Source organism: Eumetopias jubatus, unplaced genomic scaffold, assembly GCF_037043125.1.
Source record: "Eumetopias jubatus isolate StellerSeaLion01/CBP00866 unplaced genomic scaffold, mEumJub1_p1.0 scaffold_1, whole genome shotgun sequence".
NCBI lineage: Eukaryota > Metazoa > Chordata > Mammalia > Carnivora > Otariidae > Eumetopias > Eumetopias jubatus.
The window spans coordinates 69,588,349-69,616,293 of record NW_028274807.1 but is presented as its reverse complement, the minus strand read 5'-3'; the positions used below and the strand labels follow the sequence as shown (position 1 = coordinate 69,616,293).

At 38.2% G+C, this 27,945-nt stretch overlaps 1 protein-coding gene across 2 annotated transcripts in view; it reads left to right on the top strand.

The window, feature by feature from the left end:
• Positions 1-16,283, top strand: part of OSBPL11 (oxysterol binding protein like 11) — a 94,810-nt gene extending 78,527 nt beyond the window's left edge. For both annotated transcript variants that reach the window (XM_028091314.2, XM_028091313.2), the window contains exons 11-13: positions 83-265; positions 11,040-11,193; positions 14,608-16,283. In XM_028091314.2, the coding sequence (XP_027947115.1) occupies positions 83-265; positions 11,040-11,193; positions 14,608-14,673 (403 nt within the window). In that variant the 3' untranslated portion in view covers positions 14,674-16,283. The remainder of the gene's footprint in view (positions 1-82; positions 266-11,039; positions 11,194-14,607) is intronic.
• The last annotated feature ends 11,662 nt before the right edge of the window (positions 16,284-27,945 follow it).

Sequence of the window (27,945 nt, the reverse complement as noted above, 5' to 3'; positions counted from 1 at the left end):
TATGTTTTTAGGTTTCAGAATACTAAGAAACAAGCCTAATTTCACTTATTAGAGCATATTTTTATTTCTTACCTGCTTCTAGGGTTACGGGTGAAGTAAAGCACAACATCACCAATACTGTGGTATGCAGAGTGCAAGGCGAATGGAATAGTGTTCTTGAGTTCACTTACAGCAATGGAGAGACAAAGTATGTGGACTTGACTAAATTGGCAGTAACAAAGAAAAGAGTAAGACCTCTGGAGAAGCAAGATCCATTTGAATCCAGGTATGTCATCCTCACACCCATCCAGGAAAGAGTCTGAAGCTCTGGATGTTAATCTAAGTCTTTTCAGTAGTTTCAGCCTTAGGCAAGGCACTTCACCAGTTTGCAGTCAAAGGATTACTATCCTTATCATAAAAACTCTTACAAATTATTAACAAAAAGACAGATGCCCCAACAGAAAAATGGGCAAAGATCATAAAGAGGCAGTTCAAAGGTAGAAAAAAAAGCCCACTAAGAATGAAAAATTATTCATTGTAATTAGAATTCAAAGAAATATAAATTAAACAATAAGATGAATTAGTTTTTAAAATAATACCTCTTTTGAGAAAACATGGGCGCCTGGGTGGCTCAGTTGCTAAGTGTCTGCCTTCAGCTGAGGTCATGATCCCAGAGTCCTGGGATTGAGCCCCGCATCGGGCTCCCTGCTCGGCAGGAAGCCTGCTTCTCCCTCTCCCACTCGCCCTGCTTGTGTTCCCTCTCTCGCTGTCTCTCTCTCTCTGTCAAATAAGTAAATAAATAAATCTTTTTAAAAAAAATAAATAAAAATAAAAATAAAGAAAACATGAGCAAATAGGCATTTTCATACCGCTGGTTAGAAGATAAATTGGTACAACCTCACTAGAGGGTATTTTGGCAATATATGAAGTTTCCTAGATGTGTTCATAGTGGTTGCTTCGAGAGAGGAGTGCTGGGATCTAGGATAGGGAAGAGACTTAACCTTTCAGAGAATCCGTCCCACCCTTTTTTAAAGATTTTTATTTATTTATTTGAGAGAGAGAATGAGATAGAGAGCATGAGAGGGGAGAGGGTCAGAGGGAGAAGCAGACTCCCTGCTGAGCAGGGAGCCCAATGTGGGGCTCGATCCCGGGACTCCAGGATCATGACCTGAGCCGAAGGCAGTTGCTTAACCAACTGAGCCACCCAGGTGCCCCTTCCCACCCCTTTTTAAAAGATTTTATTTATTTATTTGAGAGAGAGAGAGAATGAGTAGAGAGGAAGAACAGAGAGAGAGGGAGAAGCAGACTCCCAGCTGAGCAGGGAGCCTGACATGGGACTTGATCCCAGGACCCTGGGATCATGACCTGAGCTGAAGGCAGATGCTTAACTGACTGAGTCACCCAGGTGCCCCACAGAATCCCCTTTGAACTGTTTAAATTTTATATCTTGTGGAAGTATTGCTTTGTTAATTTAAAAAAGAAAAAGGGAAATAAAAGGAAGCATTAAACATCTTAAGATCATGTAAATAGAATGAAACCATTTATAATTGTATGTGTAAAGGAATTAAATACCCATTAACCAAAGACTCAGATTGCATCAAGAAACAAAACAGTAGTGATTGAGGAAAAGTTTTCTTCTAGGGATTTATCTGAAAGGAGAGGTTCTTTTTATTTTATTTTAATTCCAGTATAGTTAACATAGAATGTGAAATTAGTTTTAGGTGCACAATACAGTGATTCAAAAGGAGAGGTTCTTAAGGTTTGGTCCAGCTGTCCTTGAGATTTTCAGGTTTGCAAGTTCAATTTTATTTTCATCATAATGCTAAGATGTTATTTGCTCTTTTACTCTGTTGGCACTTGCAGTGGTTGGTAGCACTGCTGGTCTTAGCACTAATCAAGGCAGTGGCGTACAACTGTACAGGTAGTCATTGTATTCTTCACTGCCCATGTACTTGTATTTTTTTAAGATGCCAGGTTTGTTTGTGGGTTTTTTTGTTTGTTTTTAATGTCCTTTAAAAAGCAGTACTGGGGCACCTGGGTGGCACAGTTGAGCCTCCGACTCTTGGTTTTGGCTCAGGTCATGATCTCAGGATCGTGAGACTGAGCCCAGCGTAGGCTGGGCTGGCACCTGGCATGGAGTCTGCTTGAGATTCTCTGTCCCTCTCCCTCTCCCTCTCCCTCTGCCCCACCCACTCATGCTCATGCATGCTCACTCGCTCTCAATAAAAATAAATCTTAAAAAAAAAAAAACCGAGTACAGATTGTTAGTTTTATTAAATCTGTACAGTTGAGTACCCATCTTTTTAATATTCTACATGACAAATTGGTAGTATACATAAAGCACCAGTGGTAGATACTGAGAAGTATGGTGGTTATCTGGAGGAAAAGCACTTGTGCAGTTGTTGGAGTTACAAGCTGAACTAATTGCTCTTTTCATAAACAATATTTCTGCTTAAAAGAATGACTGGCAGGGCACCTGGGTGGCTCAGTCAGTTAAGCGTCTGCCTTGCGCTCAGGTCATGATCCCAGGGTCCTGGACTGGAGCCCCACGTCAGACTCCCTGCTCAGTGGGGAGCCTGCTTCTCCATCTGCCACTTCCCCTGCTTGTGTTCTCTCTCTCTCTGTCTCTTTCAGATAAATAAAGAAAAGCTTAAAAAAAAATTTTTTAATTAAAAAAAATGGCAAACCATGACTGTTCTAATTTCAGTATTGGGCAGACATTTTTCTTATAAATGAATGACATGAACATGGCACTTCAAGGAAAACAATTGACAGTATTTTTTGCTAATAATAAAGTTTAAATGGAAACAATGTATGGATTGACCTAACTGTGAAACCTGAAACCATAGAAATCCTAGAAGAGAGAGCACAGGCAGTAATTTCTCTGACATCAGCTATAGCAACATTTTTCTAGATATGTCTCCTGAGGTCAGGGAAATTAAAGCAAAAATAGACTATTGGGTCTACATCAAAATAAAAAACGTTTCTGCACAACAAAACTAAAAGGCAACCTACAGAATGGGAGAAGATATTTCCAAACGACATTTCCGATAAAGGGTTAGTACCCAAAATATATAAAGAACTGATAAACAACAAGTGTTGGTGAAGATGTGAAGAAAAAGACATCCTCTTACGCTGTTGGTGGGAATGCAAACTGGTGCAGCCACTCTGGAAAACAGTATGGAGGTTCCTCAAAAAATTAAAAATAGAACTATCCTATGATCCAGTAATTGCACTAGTGGTTATTTACCCCAAAATACAAAAACACTAATTCAAAGAGATACATGCCCCTGTATGTTTATAGCAGCATTATTTATAATAGCCAAACTATGGAAGCAGCCCAAGTATCCATCAACAGATGAATGGATGAAGAAGATGGGGTACACACACACACACACACACACACACAGGAATATTATTCAGCCATAAAAAAGAATGAAATGTTGCCATTTGCAATGACATGGATGGAACTGGAGATTATAATGCTAATAAGCTAAATAAGTCAGAGAAAGACAAATACCATGTGATCTCATTTATATGTGGAATTTAAAAAACAAAACACATGAGCAGGGAGAAAAAGAGAAGCAAACCACGAAACAGACTCTTAACTATAGAAAACAAACTGATGGTTCCCAGATGGGGCGGTGGGTGGGGGTTGGGAGAAATAGAGGAGGGATTAAAGAGTAAACGTATCGTGATGAAAAAGTAAATAAAGTGAAAAAAATTTTAAAAATAAAAAGGAGAAGGGAGAGAAAGTGGAAAGTAAATAAATAAATAGATGGAAACAACTTAAGTGTCTCTCCACAGATGAATGGATAAGAAAATGTAGTATATAGGGAGCCTGGCTGGCTGAGTTGGAAGAGCATGCGACTCTTGATCTCAGGGTTGTAAGTTTGAGCCCCATGAGTGGGGCCGAGATTACTAAAAAAAATTTTTTTAACTTAAAAAAAGTTGTAGTGTAGGGCGCCTGGGTGGCTCAGTTGGTTAAGCGACTGCCTTCGGCTCAGGTCATGATCCTGGAGTCCGGGATTGAGTCCCGCGTCGGGCTCCCTGCTCGGCGGGGAGTCTGCTTCTCCCTCTGATCCTCTTCACTCTCGTGCTGTCTCTCATTCTCTCTCTCTCTCAAATAAATAAATAAAATCTTAGCAAAAAAAAAAAAAGTTGTAGTGTATATACACAATACAATTATATTCAACTGTAAAAAAGAAGGAAATCCTGCCATTTGTGACATGGATGGACCTTGAGGGCATTTTACTAAATGAAATAAGTAAGAGAAAGACAAATATTGTATGATCTTACTTACATGTACAATCTAGGCAAAATAAAAACCTCATGGAAAACAGATCAGATTTGAGGTTACCGGAGGTGGGGGTTGGGGAGTGGAAGAATTGGATAAGGGTGATCAAAAGGTACAAACTTCCAGTTGTAAGATAAACAAGTACTAGGGGATGTAATGTACAATATGATGACTACAGGTAACATTGCTGGTGGTATATTTGAAAGTTGTTAAAAGAGTAGATCCTAGGAACTCTAATCATAAGGGAGAAAAAACTTTTTTCTTTTGTATTTATATGTAATGATGGCTGTTAACTAAACTCAGTGTGGTAGCTATTTCACAGTATATGTAAGTCATAATGCTGTACATCTTAAACTTACATAACAGTGCTGTATGTCAATTGTATCTCAGTTAAGTTGGAAAAACTATTTAAGCTCAAGGCAAAAATCAGAATTTTGGAAAACTTGTATCTGCTACCTGAGTGTGAAAGCTTCCCAAGTAAAGGGTTTTCTGATGAAATTGGTGGTGATAGTAATGAATGTGATTTTTTTTTATATTACATAATAAAATGTTAACATCTGAAAGATCATTTTTCAAGTGAACAATGCATGATATTACAAAATCATTCAAGATCCGTTCAAAAATCCAGTCAAGATGAATGGATAAAGAAGATGTGATATATATAATGGAATATTACTCAGCCATCAAAAAAATGAAATCTTGCCATTTGCAATGATGTGGATGGAACTGGAGTGTATTACGCTAAGTGAAATAAGTCAGTCAGAGAAAGACAGATACCATATGATCTCACTCGTGGAATTTTTTTTTTTTTTAAGATTTTATGTATTTGACAGAGAGAGACACAGCGAGAGAGGAAACACAAGCAAGGGGGGTGGGAGAGGGAAAAGCAGGCTTCCTGCTGAGCAGGGAGCCCGATGTGGGGCTCAATCCCAGGACCCTGGGATCATGACCTGAGCCAAAGGCAGACACTTAATGACTGAGCCACCCAGGCGCCCCTCATATGTGGAATTTAAGAAAGAAAACAGATGAACATATGGGAAGGGGAAAAAGAAAAAAAAAGGAGAGAGGGAAACATGCCATCAGAGACTCTTAAAGATACAGAACAAACTGAGGATTGATAGAGGAAGGTTGTGGGGGATGAGCTAGATGGGTGATGGGTATTAAGGAGGGCACTTGTTATGATGAGCCCTGGGTATTGTATTTAAGTGATGAATCACTGAATTCCACTCCAGAAACCAATATTGCACTGTGTGTTAACTAACTAAAATTTAAATTAAAAAAAAAACAAAAAACAGGGGCGCCTGGGTGGCTCAGATGGTTGAGCGTCTGCCTTCGGCTCAGGTCATGATCCCAGGGTCCTGGGATCAAGTCCCACATCGGGCTCCCTGCTCCTTGGGAGCCTGCTTCTCCCTCTGCTTCTCTCTCTCTCTCTCCCTCTGTCTCTCATGAATAAATAAATAAAATCTTTAAAAAAAAAAACAAAAAAAACAAAAACAAAAATCCAGTCAAGATGCCAGTTAGACCAATGAATCTCCATGTAGCACAGTATAAAAAATTCACTGACATCTTTTGGTTTCCACACTGCAGGCAGCCTTTAAAAAACTACCACTTGGGGCTCCTGGGTGTGTCAGTTGGTTAAGCGGCCCAACTCGTGGTTTCGGCTCAGGTCACTATCTCAGCGTCGTGAGATTGAGCCCCACATTGGGTTCTGCACGGCACAGACCCTGCTTAAGAGTCTCTAAATAAATTAAATAAATAAATAAATAAATAAGAATAAAAAACTACCACCTGCTGAATTTGATACAATACCAAAGAATTTAATTACTTGAAAAATATGTTAAAATATTCTCTTTTCCAACTATGTATCTGTGTGAGGCCAGATTTTCTTAAGATTTATTTATTTTTTTTTTTTAGAGAGAGAGAGTGCCACCAGTTTTGCCATTTATTCTCTGTGGATTTCCTTCATCTATGTTCTTCTTTTTTTCCTAAAGATTTTATTTATTTGAGAGAGAGAGAGAGTGTACGTGAGGTGGGGGAAGGGACAGAGGGAGAGGGAGAGAGAGAATCTCAAGCAGACACTGAGCACAGAGCCTGATATGGGGCTTGGTCCCAGGACCCTGAGATCATGACCTGAGCAGAAACCAAGAGTCAGCCACTTATACCACTGAGCCACCCAGGTACCCCTGACTTTCTTTATATAATTTAATTAAAACAATATATCAGGACAGACTGAATGTAGAAACAGTTAAAGGAATCCAGCTACTATTAAAGCAGACAAATGTTTAAGAGATACTGTTGTAGGGGCGCCTGGGTGGCTCAGTCGGTTAAGCGTCTGCCTTCGGCTCAGGTCATGATCCCAGGGTCCTGGGATCGAGCCCCGCATCGGGCTCCCTGCTCAGCGGGGAGCCTGCTTCTCCCTCTGCCTCTGCCTGCCTGCCTGCCTGCCTACTTGTGCTCTCTCTCTCTCTCTCTGTCAAATAAATAAATAAAATCTTAAAAAAAAAAAGAGAGAGAGAGATACTGTTGTATTCTCTTTGCTAAAATTTTATTAAGGATTTTTTATATCTACATTCATGGGGGATATTGGTCTGTTGTTTTCTTTGAGGGAGTTTTTAACTACAATTCAATATCTTTATAGGGATATTGAGGTTGTCTTCTTGAGTGAAGGTTGATAATTTGTGTCTTTTAAGGAATTGATTCATCTAGTTTGTCAAATTTATGGGCATATAGTTTATAATATTCCCTTATTTTTCTTTTAATGTGTGTAGAATCTGTAGTGATGTCCCCACTTTCATTCTGTATGTTGGTAATATTTTCTTTTCCTGATCAATGGTATTAAAGGTTTTTATTAAGGATTAAAGGATTATTAATTTTACTCAAAGAACCAGCTTTCTGTTTCATTGCTTTTTGTCTGTATTTCTGTTTTGTTATTCATTGATTTCTGCTTTTTTTTAAAATAAATTTTCTCTTTTATGCTTACTTGGTACATCATTTGCTCTTCCTTTTTCTAGTTTCTTAAAAGGGAAGCTTAGGTCAGGGATCAGCAAACTTTTCTATAAAAGGCCAGAGAGTAAGTATTTTAGGCCTATTAGGCCAGATAGTCTCTACCACAACTACTCAGCTCTGCCACTGAAGCATGAAAGCAGCCACAGATAGTGAAAGGAAAGACAGATACCACTATGTTACAGTAAAAATTTATTCACAAAAATGGGCAGCCAACCATAGTTTGACCCCTCGTTAGGCTGATTTTTCTTCTTTCCTGATATAAATATTTAATATATTTCTAAGTCTGCTTTATCTATATCTCACAACTTTTGAACTTTCGATACGTGTTTTTTGATTTTCCTTGTGATTTTTTTTGGACTCATGAAGTTATTTATATTTAGTAGTGTATTATTTAATTTCCAAGTATTTGGAAACTTTCCAGCTATCTTCCCATTATTCATTTTTAATTTAACTTAATTTTGGCCGAAGGATATACTTGGTATGGTTTCAGTCCTTCAAATTTATTGAGATTTGTTTTATGACCCTGAATACATTCTGTCTTGGTAAATGTTTCGTGTGCACTTGACAAGAATGTGTATTCTGTTGATGTTAGGTGACAGTATTCTATAAATATCAATTAGCTCAAGTGGGTTCATAGTATTTTTCTAGTACTCTGTGTTGTTACTAACTTTCTGTGTACTTGTTCCATCAGCTGAGATCAGTTACTGAAATTACCAATTGTAATTGCATATTTCTCTTTGTAGTTCTCTAAGTCTTCATGTTATTTGAAGCTCTGTATTAGGGACATACACATTTGGGATTGTATGTCCTCTTGATACACTGAATCCTGATCATTATAAAATGATCTTCTTTATCCCTGGTGATAGTTCTTGCTTTGAATTCTACTTTAATACTAAAATTGCCACTTAGAAACTTTATCAGGATGTATTTTACATATTATAAAACCACCTGTTTCAAGTGTATAACTCAGTAATTTTTAGCAGCTTTCTTGAGCAGTGCAGTCATCACCATAAATCAGTTTCACAATCTTTATCCTCCCATACGATCCTCATTCCCATTTACAGCTAATGTCCATTCCATTCCTATCCCCAGTCTCAGGGAACCTACTTTTTGCCTATAAATTTGCCTTTTCTGGACACTTAGATAAATGGAATCGTATAATATGTGATATCTTGTGCCTGGCTTCTTTCACTTAGCATAATGTTTTTGAGGTTCATCTATGCTATAACATGTATCGATAGTTCATTTTTTATATTGCTCAATAGTATTCCACTGTATGGAACCACATTTTGTCTGTCCATTCACCAGTTGATGGACATTGCCAGTTTTGGACTGTGATGATTAATACCACTGTGAACATCCTCGTTTGGATGGATATGTTTTCATTTCTCTGGGTAAATATCTGAAATTGTAATTGCTGGGTTGTCTGGAGGTTTTACATTTAACTTTTCAGGAAACTGCCAAACTATTTTCCTAAATGGCTACACCATTTTACTTTCGTGCCAGCAATGTATAAGTGGTCCAGCTCTCCACATCCTTACCAACGTTTGTTATTGCCTGCCTTATACCATTATACCCCTTCTAGTTTGTATGAAGTAGTCTTATTATGGTTTTAAGTCACATATTCCAAATGACTAATGCTGTTGAACATATTTTCAAGTGCTAATTACTTACCCATTTGTTTATCCTCTTTGGTGAAATATGTGGTTTTCTTCTTCTTGGGTTGCAGGAGTTCTTCGTGAATTCTGAATATAAATCCTTTATTGGATATGTGTTTTGCAAATATTTTCTCCTTGTCTGTTGCCCATTTTTAAATTTTTGTAGTGGGTTTTTTTCAGTATAGGTTTTTATTCTTTTGAGATGAGATTATTGATGTTTTCTTCTATAGATTATGATTTTGGTGTTGTAGCTAAGAAATCTTTGCCTAACCCAGACTCAAAGATTTTCTCCTATGTGTTCTTGTAAAAGTTTTCATATAAGGTAAGGGTCTGAGGTCCTCTTTTTGCTTGTAGATTATCCATTTGTCCCAGCACCATTTATTTGTTCAACAGACTGTTCTTTCTCCCAAAGACTTGTTTTGGCAGTTTTCTTTTGCTTGGAGTTAGTTGAGCTTTCCTCCTCCTACTGTGCCTATAAACTCTAGCCAGTGAGTTGGAGCACCCATAGGAATCCCCTCATTTATTTCCCTCCTCTCAGGAATCACTGTCTTGTGCTGCCTTTTGCTCAGTATCTGCAGGCTCCATTGTTTTCAATATATTTTGTCTGGTTTCCTAGCTGATTAAAGGCAGAAGGGTTAAGTCTGGTCCCCATTATGTCGTCATGTCCAGAAGTACAAGTTGTCTCTCTTACCTTTCAGCTTTTAAAAAATTTATTTAACTTTTTGCTTATTATTTCCTGAGTTTCTTAAAAATAAAAATCTTTCTATTTGGTAAAATACAAATTATTTATCCTTTCTGATGGTTGAGTAATATATTGTATATACGGACCACATCTTCTTTATCCATTCGTCTGTTGAAGGGCATCTCAGCTCCTTCCACAGTTTGGCTATTGTGGACATTGCTTCTATAAACATTGGGGTGCAGGTGCCTCTTTTCACTACGTCTGTATCTTTGGGGTAAATACCCAGTAGTGCAATTGCTGGGTCATAGGGTAGCTCTATTTTTAACTTTTTGAGGAACCTCCACACTGTTTTCCAAAGTGGCTGTATCAACTTGCATTCCCACCAACAGTGTAAGAGGGTTCCCCTTTTGAACTGGAGGAGATTATGCTAAGTGAAATAAGTCAAGCAGAGAAAGTCAATTATATGTTCTCACTTACTTGTAGAACATAAGGAATAGCATGGAGGACAGGAGAAGGAAGGGAAAAATGAAGGTGGGGGGTAATCAGAAGGGGAGACGAACCATGAGAGACTATGGACTCCAAAAAAAAAACAGGGTTTTAGAGGGGAGCGGGGTGGGGAGATGGGTTTTAAGGAGGGCACATACTGCATGGAGCCCTGGGTGTTACATGCAATGAATCAAGGAACACTACATCAGAAACTAATGATGTAATGTATGGTGATGAACATAAAAAATAAAATTTTTTAAAAATGCAAAAAAAACTAATTATGTATTGTATGGTGACTAACATAACATAAAAAAATACAAATTATTATTTTTTAAAGATTTTATTTATTTATTTGACAGAGACACAGTGAGAGAGGGAACACAAGCAGGGGGAGTGATGGAGGGAGAAGCAGGCTTCCTGCAGAGCATGGAGCCCAATGCGGGGCCGATCCCAGGACTCTGGGATCATGACCTGAGCCGAAGGCAGATGCTTAACGACTGAGCCACCCAGGTGCCCCAGAAATACAAATTATTTTTAATTTGAAAAGAAAAAGCAGAAGCAACAGCATCTTGGACATTAATATCAGCACCATAATATTCTGTGTTCTTGTAATTCATAAACATGAAATTATATATCTGATTCAGAAAACATAATTTTTTAAAATTAACTGTTAATTTCAAGGGTATCAGTTCTATTTAATTATCTTTTAAAAGAATGCTTGTGGGTTGCCTGGGTGGGGCTCAGTCGGTTAAGTGTCTGCCTTGCATGATCCCAGGGTTCTGGGATCGAGTCCCACATCAGGCTCCTTGCTCAGCAGGGGTCTGTTTCTCCCTCTCCCTCTGGGTGCTCTCTCTGTCTCTCTCAAGTAAATAAAATCTTTTAAAAAAAAAAAAAAGAATGCTTGTAAGATCTGTGGTTTTTCTAATTATAGGCGATTGTGGAAAAATGTGACAGACTCTCTGAGGGAATCTGAAATTGATAAAGCCACAGAGCATAAACGTACCCTGGAAGAACGCCAGAGGACTGAAGAAAGGCATCGAACTGAAACAGGCACACCCTGGAAAACCAAATATTTTATTAAAGAGGTTTGTCTTACGTGTCTTCAGACTAAAACTCATTATCTACTTAGTGAGAACTTTAGCTTCCTAGGCTTTATTGAATTGTTATCATTTATACATCTTTATTTCTGAAACTAGTCCAGCTTAACCATGAGCTTTTTCATGAGCTTTTCACAATTTGCCAAAGTAAAATAGTTTAGTAGCAGTTCAGATGAAGTAGATTTTAGGATTAAATTGGTCAGAAAAAAAATGCTATAACACAGTCTCCAATCATAGTAATAGATTATACAATTTATAATTTATTGCCCTTTGAACCACACTAAAACTCTGTGTTCATTTCCAGAGACCACCTTTTAGAGGGAGACATGAGAAACTTAATCAGCTACACAGTGTGTAATGAAGTGGCTAGAATCTTTACAATGTTTAAGGAAAAAAAGAATAAAGTGGGGTGTTTAGCCTTGAAAACCAAAAATTAGGACCATTTGTTGTAACCTTCTTCAGATATGTGTATGGTTTATCATGTAGAAATTTTTTATCAGTTTGTATAGCAGTCCTGAGGTAGGTCCATCCTACCAGGAGTTTTGAGCTTAGCATAGGAAGGAATTGTACAACAATCAAAAATATCCAATAATAATAAGGGAGTACATTTTATAGTAATGCATCATTAGTCCTTTATGAGACCATGGCTTATGTGGAAGACTTTGATGCACTGATTTTGTAGCTGGACTAAATAATTTCTGGAGTCTTACCTAAATTAAAAAATTTTTCTTTGTTTATTACTTTCTGGTAGAACTCAGAGTAAGGTGAATAGCGGACCAGAGCTGATACCAAGAAAAGTTTTCTTGTCATGGGTGCCAGGCTGGCTCAGTCAGAAGAGCATGCAACCCTTGATCTTGGGGTTGTGAATTCCAGCCCACATTGGGTGGAGAGATTACTTAGAAAAAAAGGGTGGGGGGGCTCCTGGGTGGCTCAGTCAGTTCAGTGTCTGCCTTTGGCTCAGGTCGTGGTCCCAGGTTCCTGGGATCGAATCCTGCATTGGGCTCCCTACTCAGTGGCTAGTCTGCTTCCCCCCTGCCCCTCCCCGCCCGCCCCTAACCTCACCCCCCTGCCCCCTGCTGGTGCTATCTCTTTCTCTCTCTCTAAAAATAAATAAATAAAATATTTTAAAAAAAGAGAAAAGAAGGGGCGCTTGGGTGGCTCAGTCGTTAAGCGCCTGCCTTCGGCTCAGGTCGTGATCCCGGGGTCCTGGGATCAAGCCCCGCATCGGGCTCCCTGCTGGGTGGAGAGCCTGCTTCTCCCTCTACCACTCCCCCTGCTTGTGTTCCCTCTCTGTCTCTATCAAACAAACAAACAAATAAATAAAAAGAAAAGAAAAAGAAGAAAAATTTTGTTGTCGATAGCCAAGTCTAAAGAAGCCCACTGAATTTTAATATTGGTCCATCAAGAAGGAATTTGCAAAAAGTAATTTGATCTTGGTTTTTGCATAGTTATTAACCCTAAAAATCCATAGTTTATTATAGTGGCTTCATTACCTTCATTTTTCTAATCATTATCTATTAAAAATACCAGCCATTTTCATGGATTGAAATAATAAAGGGAAAAGTACATATCTACTCTTTTATCTGAAAAAATTAATAATTTTCAAAGTTATAGTCTGGTAACTTTGCATTTTTTTCATTTCAAAGAAAGCAAATATACCAGGAGGAGATTCTAGGAGGAGAATTTCTAAAGGAGGAGCTCTGTAAATCATTAAAAGTGAACTCGGGGGGGTCAAGAGCAGGGGCTATGATGGCTAAAAGCTATAGGGACGCCTGGCTGGCTCAGTCAGTGGAGCATGCAACTCTTGATCTCAGGGTGTGAGTTTGAGGCCCACGTTGGGTGTAGAGATTCCTTAAACATAAAATCTTAAAGAGATACAATTAATGAAATCTTTTAAAGATAGGCACCCTGATTCTTGCTAATAACATGACATATAAAATTGCTACTTGTCATTTATTCTTGGACAGATATTATTAAGAGCCGCTACCAGTCTAGCATTCAGTGATGTGATTAGGTGGCATCTTTTTCCAAGAACAGTACTACAGGAGTTGAGAATTATCAACCAGGTGGAAAACAACCTAATGGTTGCTATTATTTTTTTAAAGATTTTTATTTATTTATTTGACAGAGGGAGTGAGCATGGGGGGAGCAGCAGACTCCCCACTGGGCAGGGAGCCTAACATGGGGCTCAATCCCAGGACCCAAGATCATGACCTGAGCCGAAGGCATACAACTTGACTGACTGAGCCACCTAGGCGCCCCTAATGGTTGCTATTATTAAAGAAAAATTATTTTGATACCTATTAAAAACATCAAGGAAGGCTTCATTCAGGACTATTGTAATAGAGAAGAGGGATTGAACTCAACTCCAAGTATGGGGACAAGTGGAAATGTGAGGGAGTGGGTGGAAAAGAGAATCTTGGTTAGATATCAAGGATGGGGGTGGGGAGAGAGGAATTTGATTAGATATCAAGGGTGGGAGAAGAGGAGTTTCGGAATCAAGGATTTGGGGGTGGGGGGGTTCTTGGTAAACCGGCTTATCAGAATTCTTTGCTAAAATTAGGCTCTGTAGGCCATGGATGAGGTCTGGTCAAGAAGAGTGCTCAAAGTAGTCCGACTAAAACGCAGTCAAGGAAAGAATGAGTCCTTGTCATTAGGAGCCAAGTAATTGCCGGCCTTAAGTCATTTTAGGAACAAGATAAAATATATATATACAAATTAAATATTTTTAAATACAAATACATTGAAGGAACTATGCATTAAGGACGGGTTGAGATCTGACTGACTTCACCTAGTCCTATGAACACTGCATTCCAATCTGTGTCAAGTCCTGCGCCCCAGTATATGGCTTCATGGGTTTCTTTTCCTCACTTGGTCTTGGTCTTCCCCTCTTTCTAGTTCATTCTCTGACTCTAACCTTATCTCCTTGCAGTATCCTTCTGTTCACAGGAGCCAGGGAAAACTAATGGGAGTAGAGTCAGGGAAGAACTAGAACACAGTACTCAGATACCAGAGATGCCAGTTGAGGTGGTGAGAACAGCTAGTACCTTGATGACCATTTCTTTGTGCTCCACCTGCTTCGTGCCCATCACGCTGTGGGTGAAGCCAGTCTGCAGTGTCTTGGCAAAACTGGCAAATTGCTACCAGTGATTTCTGCAAAGTGATCATCGGGCATCAACTAGGTGCCCACAGACCAGAACTTCTCCCCTAATCCTAGCTAAACCACCAGCATTACTTAATGTCTTAAGCACAGAGATTTTTTTTTTTCCTGTCACAGAAACTCTTGTTTTTAAATGTGAGAGTAGAATTCCACCTCAGTGAAGGTGTCGCTTCTCGTTTTGATTACCAATTGTGAAAATATTAGAGGAATCGTTCTTTAATTTACTTTTCTCCTTGTTTCAGGGAGACGGCTGGGTTTACCATAAACCCCTTTGGAAAATAATTCCAACAGCACAACCAGCAGAGTGATACACACTAAGACTCGACCAAATGAACTTCTTCTCTGTTTACCCTAAACCCTCCCAGAACGGAGTCATTGCACTGAGTGACCTGCTTCCTGATTGCACAGACTGAATCTAGCTAAACACGAATGTACCTATTAAGGCACCGTAGAACTGCAGCAAGACCAAAGTGTTGAAGAAGCACGATGGGCCTCTCACCAACCTGTTCATGTGACACGAGCAATATCATCTGAAAACCTTTCATGGGAATTATTAGATGATTAATCTTTTATCCAGTCCCTGCTCCTAAAGTTAAGTTTGAACCCCTGTTTTTGCATGGGGGCAGCAGATACACACAACAGTGAGAACTCAGTGATTTTGATTTCTTTACAGTGAAAAGTGAAGTCTGTTGCAGAGTTTGTGCTTTGCTTTCTGTCAGGAACTGAAGTATTCAAAGTATTCACTACTCTTACAAACAAACTAAGAGGAGGACGATGACCCAGAAGTGGATTCAGCCATTGTGCCTGAAATCAGTGTTAAAAAAAATCACCCAGGTTGTAGTAACAAGGCATTCTGTTCCTTCAAAGAGACTGTGTGCCTGTGTCTGAGGAGCTTCTCCATTATCCACCTCTGTTGGAACTCTCTTTTAAAAAGTATATTTATAAATTGATTAGAATTATAACCATGGAGAATTTTTTCTTCTGAGCATTTTAATATACTTGAAAACAACATTGACTTGAAAAATTTCAGAACATTTTTCAATACCTAGTTTTATTAAATACTACACTTGAGAGACAATTTTTTTAAATGTGTTCATGTTAATATGATGAGATTTTGGCCTTTCTCAAGAACTGAGGCACTAAAAAACATAGCAGACATTAAAGAATAAAACTGTTACTTTTTTCCTTACCTTTTTTTCACTTGTAGGTTAATATCCAGTGTTATGTGCTATCCCTCTGGATATGTATGCTTCATCTTACCTCTGTTCATTCAAATTTAAAACAACTATTCATATTTGTCAGTAATTCAGAAGTTATGTATGTGGCTGAGTGCATGTATGGTATGGTTCTCTTTTCAAGGAAACTCAGATGCTGAAAAAAGAATAAGAAAAAGTTATCAGGAAGTTGTATTCAGGTACAAATCTTTTTTTTAATAAGTATTTTATTGAGGTTGAAGAATTGCTGGCAATTAAAAGGATAGTGCTAATTATGGCTTTCATCATTCATTCAAGTATTTATTGAGCACCTACTTATGGTGCTCAACACTTGTTACTGCAAGCTACCTTAATTTTCCAAGAGTGGTGCCTTACTCTGTTTCTTCTGATGTGGTCTTCCAATCAGTGTGTGTAACATACCTGTTATTCATCAGCCATGTAGGTGGCTGTATCTCTTGCATCATCATAAGAAATTTAAGCTTTGTGTTCTGATAAATTGTGTTTTATTGAAGGGGTTAATAGGATGAAAACAGCAAAACAATTTTTTCAAGAAACTGTAAATTATAAGAAAATAACTGGTTATGTACAACCATTTTAATGATTCCCTTGTTCATTTTTGCTGTGAAATGCACTGAAAAATCTCAAAATGAGTTATAGTTCATGTGTTGGGAAGATTGACAAATAATAAAACTAGAGAACAATAATGCCTTTGTCTGTTTTATGAATGGAGACAAATAGAAAGTTTATATTCAGTAGAGTTAGCACCTTGTTCATTTGAGAGGGATGTTGATTTTTCTCTTTACATTCTTATTTTCATGAATCTCCTAGGGAGAAAAAGAAGTAAATTCAGTAAGAGTTTTTAAAAACTAAAATGTTCAAATATACTGGAAATAGAGCAAGAATGTAAAATTAAACTAGTGATTTTTGTTTCGTTCTTTGAACCAATTGAATACCCATTTATTTCTTTTGATTTGTTGAGCCATTTTAAAAATTATTGAAATACGATTTTAAAAATTCTTCAGGAAAACGATACACTTAGGAGTAATTGAAAACTCAAGATATTGGGTTGCTTCTTTGATGAGAGTGAAATAATACTACTTTTGGGTGATTACTTTACCTTGTCTCTGTCTTCTTGACTTCCCACTGCAGCTTATCTACCAGAGAAGCTAGAGGCCTTTTCTGTTTCTTTTTTTTTATTCATACCTGTTGATAATTGGCCAGAGAAATGAGTCTTTGTAGCAGTTGCTCCTTATTTGTATCTTTTTCTTTTAGGTCAAAGTTTCAAAGGTGCACTTTTCTTCTGGTTATTAGGAATTATGTGTTAAGAAGTCCAAGACCAGAAGTGACAAAAAGACAAGGTTCTGGCCATGTATTTGGACTTCTTAACTGTTTTTTGTTGTTTTTGTTTTTGTTTTTACTGTGGTGATACCACCACCCTATACCTTCTGTCAAACATTTATATTTAAATTCCACAATCATATTCTAATTAATTGCATTTTGGTTTTTTTTTAATGTTTTATTTATTTATTCATGAGAGTCAGAGAGAGAGAGAGGCAGAGGGAGAAGCAGGCTCACCACAGAGCAGGGAGCCCGATGCGGGACTCGATCCCAGGACCCTGGGATCATGCCCTGAGCCGAAGGCAGACGCTTAACCATCTGAGCCACCCAGGCGCCCTAATTAATTGCATTTTGAATAGACAGTTTTTAAGCCCCGAAAAGTAACTTTCAGATTATCTACTGGGTGAGATATGGCATCTATGTATCAGTTCACTGTACTCTTCATTTGTGACCAACATCACCTCTAATGCCTACTTGTAACCAAAAATAAGATGAAAAAAGGTATTGAATTTCTCACTCCATAATCCTAGTACTAATACATTACTCTCAACTATAAATATCTGATACTTGATGAGCCAGCTTCTACAGATTAAGTCTTAAAGGATTTTTTAATTAATTAGAAAAGCATGAAAATTTTTTTTAAAATATTGCCTTAAGATGAAGGCCAACTTCTATTCAGTGTTTTTCCCCAGAGAAAGACAAATTGTTTTGATCACTCCAGCATCTATACTTGAGAAGGATTCCTTAGAGCTGCTACAGTGACTGGAAGCAGAGTGATAATTCACCAGAGATAGTGGGAGAAGAGAAGATGATTCTACCAGATGGGGATATAAAAGTTATATATATGAAAATGAAAATTCTAATAAAATATATATTCTAGTGGCATAAAATCCCTCCTTGGTCCAAAAACGAAGCTGCACAAGAAATTCTTACGTATTACAAAGCATTTTCCTATGTTTTCACTATTTGATATTCACAGAAACACTGAGATTACAGTCAGGGATGGCTGTGCCAACTTTGCAGATGAGGAAATTATTGAAAGTTCAGTGTTCCGGACGCCTGGATGGCTCAGTCAGTTAAGCGTCTGCCTTCAGCTCAGGTCATGATCCCAGGACCAGTGTCCTGGGATTGAGTACCCCATCGGTCTTCTTGCTCAGTGGGGAGGCTGCTTCTCCCTCTGTCTGCCGTTCCCCCTGCTTGTGCTCTCTCTCTCTCTGACAAATAAAATCTAAAAAAGAAAAAGTTTAGTGCTCACTTCAGTTCACTTAGCTAGACCTTCAACAAACATCTGTTAAGTATTCCTTTGGGGCCGGATAGTACATTGGATTCCAACATGATAAATAATGTCCCTACCCTTACAGACTTAGATGAAGGAAGAAACCAAAACCTAAATTCCCAGGAATAGGTTGTTGACATGGACAAGGCTAACTGGTCTTTCCAAACCCCAGAAAGGCACCATGGTACCTAGGTACTTTGGAAGGCAGTTGATCAATGAATTGAAAATGAAGGGGGGTGGGGGGGATGCATCTGGCTGGCTCAGTCGATAGAACATGTGACTTGATCTTGGGGGTCATGAGTTCGAGCCCCCCATTATATGTAGAGCTTACTTTAAAAAATAATAAAAAAATTTTAAAAAGCAAGGGGTTTGGCTCAAAGTCTACCTAAGAAGCCCCAAACAATGCAACTAGGTGATTAACCCTTGTTCCACCCTATAAGACTGGAGAGATTGAACCAGAGAGATTTCCAGTTCAGGAATACAAGTTGATAAACTGAAAATGAGGAACAAGTTGAAGTCTATATATTTTTTTTCAAAGATTTTATTTATTTATTTGAGAGAGAGAATGAGATAGAGAGAGAGCACGAGAGGGAAGAGGGTCAGAGGGAGAAGCAGACTCCCTGCCGAGCAGGGAGCCCGATGCGGGACTCGATCCCGGGACTCCAGGATCATGACCTGAGCCGAAGGCAGTCGCATAACCAACTGAGCCACCCAGGCGCCCTGAAGTCTATATATTTAAGGATGAGAACATAAAGCCCCTTCCCCTGTCCCTTTCCCAAAATATTGGCAGTCAGGCTTGTACCTTCAGGCAAGAGATTAAAATATCCTTTTTGGGAGCACAACTCCAGAAGAAAGTCCTACAGATATATTTGGAGGGTCCACCAACAAAAAAATTCTCAGCTGACAACCCTGTTAATTAAAGCCAAGTCAGCAACTCCTACAGCCATAACCCTCCACCCCTTCCCCAAGAAACTACACACATCCATCCTCCCACCAACACATTGTATATATAGACAATTACATCTCATTTTAACAGCTAATGATCAGCAGACATTTGAGGAAAGATTCCAATGTGAATAAAAAAGATCAAACAGGAAAAAAAAATTGAGGAAACAATTTGGGAAATAACTTCAGAAAAAAATCTTCAGACCAGAGCGGATGATCTTACTTCTATGAAACATGAGCAAATTGCTATCTTTTTTAAAAAAAAGATTTTATTTTATTTTTATTTTATTTACTTTTATTTAAAGTAGGCTCCACACCCAGCGTGGAGCCCAGTGCAGGGCTTGAACTTACAACCAGATCAAGGCCTGAGCTGAGATCAAGAATTGGATGCTTAACCACTGAGCCACCCAGGCACCCCTCAAAATACTATCTTTAAAATGGACTGTTCAGGAAATAAGAACAGGTCTTGGAAATTAAAAATATGATAGTTCAAATTAATCACCCAATAGAAGTTCTAGAAGATAAGTAAGAAAAAGCTCTGACAAATAGAACAAAAGGACAAAAGATGAACAATAGAAGGGAAATATGAAAATTAGAGGAACAATACAGGAAGTCTAACAGCTAGTGACTAGGATTCAAGGAATTAAAAAGCAATGGAAGGAAAAATAGTGAAAAATGCATCCATATATATGTAGAAGAGTTTCCCAGAACTGGATAACATGAATCCAAATGAAAATGCCATGAATATCTTACACAGTAAGGGAAAAATAAAAGCCCAGGGGCGTCTGATTGACTCAGTTGGTAGAGCAGGCGACTCTTGATCTCAAGTTTGTGAGTTCAAGCCCCATGTTGGGCATGGAGCCTACTGGGGGGAAAAAAAGGCCCAAACCAAAGTGCATCATTATGGAATTTCTTAACACCAAGGATAAAGAGAAGATTCTAAAAACAATAGCATCAGCCTTCTCAACATCATTGAAAGCTAAAAAGCAAAAGGGAAATACCTCCAATTTTGCCTAGAATTTTATCCCCAGCCAAAAGACGAATCTGACATGCAATTTTAAAACAATTTTGTCCTAGTTGTGCCTTTTCTGGAAGCTATTAAAAGCACATACTCCAGCAACACATCAGAGAAGAGAGAAAAGCAGGAATTGGAAAAGATAAGAAATCAAGAAAAACAGCCTCCAACAGAGGAAAGAGTCAAAGAGAGGCATCCACTCTACAATATCTGGGTGGTCTCCCGGGAACTAGCTCCTCCAACACCTATTTTATCTGTGGACAACACTGACTTTAGCAAGTCCTTTGTACCAAAATCTGTCCCCATTCTAATGGAGTTCCTATAAGATGAGAATGTTGTTCCTTGCATATAGCAATACTAAATATCTCTGAATATCAGTTCTCCCAATTGTCCTATTCTGAGGTTACTCAGCTGTGCTTCATATGGTGGGTCTCCATCTTATGATCAGTTTCCTGAGAATATACCATGTATCAGTGTTCCGTGGACTACTCAGAAAGGGCCAGAATATTGCAAGTGGAGTCTTATTTTAGAAACTATATGCCTTTTTTTTAACAGCCTTGTTATTGTGCAATGGACTTAAACTACACATTTTTAAGTATACGATTTTATAAGTTTTGATATGTGTGTAGTCCCATGAAACATCACCACTCTCATGATAATGAGAATATTTATCATTTTCAAGAGCCTGCTCTTGCCTGTTTGTAATCTCCCCTTCCGACCTTCCCCTCTCCACTCCTGTCCCATACCCAGGGAATATTGGTGTCCCAAGGCTGCCATAATAATTACATAAACCGATGACTTAAAACAACAGAAGTTTATTTTCTCACAGTTCTGGGGGCCAGAAGTCTGAAATCGAGGTGTCAGCGTGGTCATGCTCTCTAGAGGCTCTAGGGGATAATCCACACTTTGCTTCTTCCAGCTTCTGGGATCTTTTGGCATTCTTCGATTTGTGGCCAGTTACTCCAATCTCTGCCTCTGTGGTCACATTTCGTCCTCTTCTCAGGGTCTGCCTCTCTTCTGTCTCAAATCTTCCTCTGCCTTCCTCTTATGAGGACACTTGACTTAAATTTAAATCTCACCTGGACAATCCAGAATGATCTCCTCATCTCAAGATCCTTAATTATATCTGCAAAGACCCTTTTTCCAAGCAAATAACATCCATGTCTTCTGGGAGTTGGGATGTGGACATATCTTTTGGGAGCCACCATCATTCAGTCCACTCCACCACTAATCTTCTTTATGTCATTTGTTTGCATTCTCTAGAATAAATAGAATCAAACAGTATGGTCCGTTTTGACTTATTTCATTCAGCATAATTATTTTGCTTCTTATTCATGTGGCTTCATGTATGAGTAGTTCATTCCTTTCTATTGCTGAATAGTCATTCATTGTTTGGAGTATACCACAATTTGTTTATTCATTTACCAGTTGATAGACGTTTGGGTCATTTTCAGTTTGGGGCTAGTACATACACAGCTGCTGTGAAATTCTTGTACAAGTCTTTGTATGGGCATATGCTTTCATTTACCTTGGGTAAATATGTAGGAGTGGAATGGTAAGCATATGTTTTTAACTTTTTAAGAAATTGCAAGTGGGTTTTTCAAAATGATTGTACCACTTGACACTCCCACCAGCAGTGCCTACGAGTTCCATGTGTGTCACGTCACCGGCAACACTTGATATGGACAGTCTTTCTGATTTTTGCTATTCTAATAGGTGTATCATGGTAGTTCCTTATGGTGTTAATTTGTACAAGCCTAATGGTTAGTGATGCAGAACATCTTTTCATGTGCTTATATGCCACCTGTATACCTTCTTTGGTGACATGTTTGTTCATATCTTTTGCCCATATTTTCATTAGGCTGTTTTCTTATTGAGGTTTGAGATTTCTTTATATATTCTGGATGTAAGCCTTTTACATTTGGTTTGTAATTTCTCCTGTCTGTGGCTTCATTCTTTGAACAGTGTCTTTCAAATAGCAGATGTTCTTAATTTTGATAAAGTCCAATTTATCAAATTTTTTTTTGTGGATCATGGTTTTGGTGTCATCTCTAAGATCTGTCTAACCCAAGGTCACAAATATTTTCTCCTATATTTTCTCAGAAATTTCATAGTTTAAGCACCTACATTTAGGCATATAGTCCATTTTGAGTTAGTTTTTTATTGAATATGTGCAAAATATGTCTCAAAAATTTTTTGGTTTTGTTTTGTTTTTCTACAGTGGATAGCCAGTTCTTTCCAGCACCATTTATTTAAAAGACTATCCTTTACACTAAAGAGATACATGCACCCCTATGTTCACTGCAGCATTATTTACAATAGCGAAAATATGGAAGAAACCTAAGTGTCCATCTCTAGTTGAATGTATAAAGGTCAGACAGAAAAAGACAAATATATGATTTCACTTATATCTAAGAAACAAAACAAATGAACAAACGAAACAGAAACAGACTCATAGACACGGGAAACAAACTGATGGTTGCCAGAAGGAGAAAGGGTTGGGAGGTGGGTGAAACAGGTGAAGGGGATTAAGAGATATAAACTTCCAGTTATCAAATAAATAAGTCATGGGGATGAAATGTACAGCATAGGGAATATAGTCAGTAATATTATAATACCTTTGTATGGCGACGGATGGTAACTAGACTTATTGTGGGGATAATTTCATAATGTATAAAAATACTGAATCAGTAAATTAAAAGATTTATAAAACACAACTTATTTGCAAAATTATTAAAGTATGACAATACAAAGCTTAATTAAATAACTTCAATAACAAAAAAAATTATAAATCAGGGGATGCCTGGGTGGCTCAGTCACTTAAGCAATCTGCCTTCAGCTCAGGTCATGATCCCAGGGTCCTGAGATCAAGTCCCACATCAGGCTCCCTGCTCAGTAGGGAGCCTGGTTCTCCCTCTGCCTGCCACTCCCCCTGCTTGTTCTCTCTCTCTCTCTCTCTGACAAATAAATAAATAAAAATTAAAATAATGAATCAATATGATGAACACCTGAAACTAATAGGATATTGTATATCAATTATACTTCAATAAAAAATAAAAATAAGGGCGCCTGGGTGGCTCAGTTGGTTAAGCGACTGCCTTCGGCTCAGGTCATGATCCTGGAGTCCCAGGATCGAGTCCCACATCGGGCTCCCTGCTCAGCAGGGAGTCTGCTTCTCCCTCTGACCCTCTTCCCTCTCGTGCTCTCTATCTCTCATTCTCTCTCAAATAAATAAATAAAATCTTTAAAAAAAAATAAATAAAAAATAAAAATAAAAATAAATAAAAAACTAGCCTTTGTTGAATTGCCTTTACACCTTTGTCTAAAATCAACTGATCATAAACGTATGGGTCGACTATGGACCCTATTTTGTTACATCAAATTGGTTTGTCTCTCTTTATAACAACACTGCATTGTCTTGATTACTGCAACTTCATAATCTTTGAATCAGATAGTGTAACTCTTCCATCTTTGTTCTTTGTCAAAGTTGTTTTGGCTATTCTAGTTTGCTTTTCCATATAAATCTTAGGATAAGCTTGTCAGTTTCTACAAAAAAAGCCTGCTGGGATTTTGTTGCAATTTAATTGAATCCATAGGTCAACTGGGGAGAATGACGTCTTACCGATATTGTGTCTTCTGAACCATGAACACAGCCCTGCTTATTTCAGGCTTCTTTAATTTCTCTTGGGAATATCTTGTGGTTTTATTATACAGGTTTACATATCTTATATCAGAGTTATCTCTAAGTTTCATATTTTTTATTTTATAAATGACATTTTAAAACATTTTCAGTTTTTAATTGTTTGTTGCTAATATATACAAGAAGTACAATTTATTTTTTTATACTGAGCTTGTATCCTACTGCCTTGCTTAACTCATTACTCCTAGTTTTTCTGTAGATTCCTTATGATTTTCTACATAGAAGTTCTTATCTTTGAATAAAGACAGTTTTATTCTTCTTTTCTAATCTGAATGCCTTATTTATTTTTCTTGCTTTATTGCACTGGTTAGAACCTCCAGTACAAAATGAAATAGAAGTGGAAAGAGCAGACATCTTGCCTTGTTTCTGATCTTAGGGCAAAGCAGTCTTTAATAAGTATGATGTTAGCTGTAGATTTTTCGTAGAAACTCTATCAATTTGAAGAAGGTCCTTTTAATTCCTACTTTGCTGAGAGTTTTTAATCAGGTTGGATGGTTATTGTTGCCTAAGTTTGCATCTGAATTTGGATGCCATTTGGTCAATTGTTTATTAAATGTATAATCAATTAAAAACCTCATGGTCTTAATCCTCCTTATGGCTAAATCACAAAGCATTATTGAAGAGTAGGCTTAGTAGAATTTGAAGCCTAAAGACCCCTTCTTAATTTTTGGTTCTGCTACTTACTGTTTGTGAGACAATAGTGAAGTCATCTGACCTAGCTCTAAGACCCAGTTTCCTTATATTTAAATTAGTAATAACAAGGTAATGTTAACAACCATGCAGGATTGGCACTTGCCTGAACCTGAGAGAGCATCTTCTTAAATTGTGTGCCCTAAGTACTTTGCTTGCCTTATCCTAGTTCTGGCCCTACATTATGATGTTCAATTCACTGTGTTCCTGGAAGTCACAGTATTCTCCAGTACTGTCATTCTGAAGCAAGTTCTCACTCTGAGAGACCTGGATTTTTCTGAAATGACATAGTGGAAAAAATTCTACATATATAATTTAAAATTCCTTGAACCTGAATTGACATTTCAACTCTGTCTTTTAATAGCTGTGGAAAAGAAAACAAACAAACAGTATTTTGATTAAAAAAAATAGCTGTGGGATCTTGGGCAAATTATTTAATTTTTCTGAACCTTACTTTTACAAGCTGTAAAATGAATAAGAATACCTATTTTACCTACCTTATGTAAGGTGTTTTGAAGCTCAGCATGATGATGGATGGATAAACGCTTTAACTGCAAATCATCTCTCAAATATATAAAGTATTAGCATACCAACTGTGAGAGTAGATCACTGGTTAAAAGCTTGATAAATTCCTGCAAAGCCCAGACATGCGGAAGAAATGACACAGAAATGTTCCAAGTCTCCAAATTTATTGAGCCTTTTCCTTCCTTTGGTGCATAATGAATCACTGGTGAATCACTCAGTCAATCACAAACATATTCAAAGGACTAACGTAGAGGACTGGTTGGCTCTGCCTTAGGCCAAAAATTGCATCTCAGTGTAAGCAACTTTCACTTAATTTTCAAAGGAATTTCATTTCATTCAAATTCTCTTTGATCGAAGTTTAATTTATCAACAATAAAGTATATATACCTTCAGTGTACAATTCAGTGAGTTTTGACAATCATATATACCCATGTAATACCCACATCAGATCAAGATATAGAACTTTTCCCTTAACTCAGAAAATTCCCTCAGGCCCCTCTGTAGTCAAATCTTCCACCATCCCAGAGGTAATTGTTCTCATTTCTATCATAGAATATTAGTTTTGCTTATTTTGGACTTTATACAATGCAATCATACAGAATGTACTCTTTGAAAAACTTTATTTTTGTTATATTAAGATTCTAGTTAAACAGGGCTCAGAGCTAGGGTATCCATGTTCCCTTGGCTATTTAAAAGCAGTGGTAACTTGAGATTTTTATTTCCACTCACAGTTGTTATAACAGTTACTCTCCTTTTTTTTTTTTTTAAGATCCACTTATTTATTTTGGAGAGAGCACTCGAGAGCTGGGGTAGGGACAAAGGAAGAGGAGAGAAGCAGACTCCCTACTGAGCGCGGAGCCTGAGGGCTTGATCTCACAGCCCTGAGATGACCTGAGCCCCGAGCCAAAATCAAGAGTGGAAGACTTAACTAACTGAGCCACCCAGGTACCTCACAGTTACTTCCCGATTGTCCTGGTTTTCGGAATTACCCTGAAGTACAATAAAAGAGTGAGTACTTAAGCAGGGAGTCAGGAATCTTGGGTTTCAATCTTTACTTCATTACTTTGGGCAAGCTCTTAGCTGTGAGGTCTGACCCATCAGAATTTTGAACATTTAATCATTTTAATCAAGTTTACTGTTAAAAATAAGCATATTTCTCTTAAACAGTTGAAACTAAATTTTCTGTGGGGCGCCTGGGTGGCTCAGTTGTTAAGCGTCTGCCTTTGGCTCAGGTCATGATCCCAGGGTCCTGGGATCTAGCCCTGCTTCAGGCTCCCTGCTCAGCGGGAAGCCTGCTTCTCCCTCTCCCACTCGCCCTGCTTGTGTTCCCTCTCTTGCTGTGTCTCTCTCTGTCAAATAAATAAATAAAATCTTTAAAAAAAAAAAAAAGAAACTAAATTTTCTGTTTAGGTGAGTTTTGGGGAAAGTTATACTTATTCCCTTTAGACCCATTCTGCTAAGCTCAAGACATTTAGATAGCCTACGTTGTATGCAGCTTATTCCAAATTGGGATGATACTGTGCGGCCCAGATATCAGGCTGAAACACTTCTAAAAACAAGTAATTCCAATTCTGGAAAAATCCTATCATGGCTGACTCAAGGTAGGAAAGCAAGGGACTGGACATGAGAAGCTGAAGGCTGACTTATTTTTTACTGTATACCTGTTTGTGCTGCTTAATTTCTGTACTAAGTACATGTATTAATTTTTCAGTTTTTTTGAGGGGGAGGGTCAAAAGGAGAGGGAGAGAGAATCTTAAGCAGGCTCTGCACCCAGCACCCAATGTAGGGCTCCATCTCACGAACCTGAGATCATGCCCTGAGCCCAAATCAAGAGTCAGACACTCAGCTGACTGAAACACCCAGGCGCCCATAATTTTTCAAAATTTTTATTATTTTTTAAAGATTTTATTTGTCAGAGAGAGAGAGAGAGAGAGAGAGAAAGCGTACAAGCAGGGGGAGTGACAGGCAGAGAGAGAAGCAGGCTCCCCTCTGAGCAGAGAGCCGGATGCGGGACTTGATCCCACGACCCTGGGATCATGACCCGAGCCGAAGGCAGACGCTTAACCGACTGAGGCACCCAGGTGTCCCAAAATTTTTAAATAAAATTAAGAAGTGGAGGTGATTGAAGTGAACAGCTGAATATGAATTCCGAGGCCAAAAGGAGAGGTGTGTCCTATATAATTCAGTTATTATGACTGATAACCAGCAAGCCTGGACCATGCCTGATGGCTGAGCTTAAATGGATCATTTCCTGCCATCCCTTTTCTGCCCCTACCCACCTCTCCACCATTTTCCAGTATGACTCACCCTCGTACTCTAGGACATGATAATGTCATGTTTGCCCAAAATATATCTGTTTCATGCCTTAGCGCTTCTCTGTACAGTGCTTCTGTGGCCTTTAACCCCCCACGCATTCCACCTCTTGAGCCAGGTAAATTCTTCCCTCTTCCTTCTCTCACTACCATCCCTGTTTGGATGAGGGCTCCTCCTCTGTGTTTCTATGCTTATTACATAGTATCGTAATTGTTTTTTTTCTTTCAAATAGCTAGTTTTTCTCATTGTAAAAGTAACTGATGCTCATTGTAACATTTCAAATGATAGGGGTATGTATATCTAAAAAGAACTTTCCTCCCGCTGACCGCCATTCCACTTGGAAGGGTACTAAAGGGTGACTCTCCATACTTTAGTAAAAATTATTGAAGCAGTACTTGAATTTATTTCCCTTTGTAAAAGATTCAAATCACAGGATTTTACAAAGGAGCGCTCCCCTTGGATTTTTGCCTTCACTTTCCTTACCCAAATCATTAATGGTGTGCTGGGTAGCCTTCCAGTCCCTCTTTCTATCCATTTCATATAAATGCACATGCGTATGTGTGG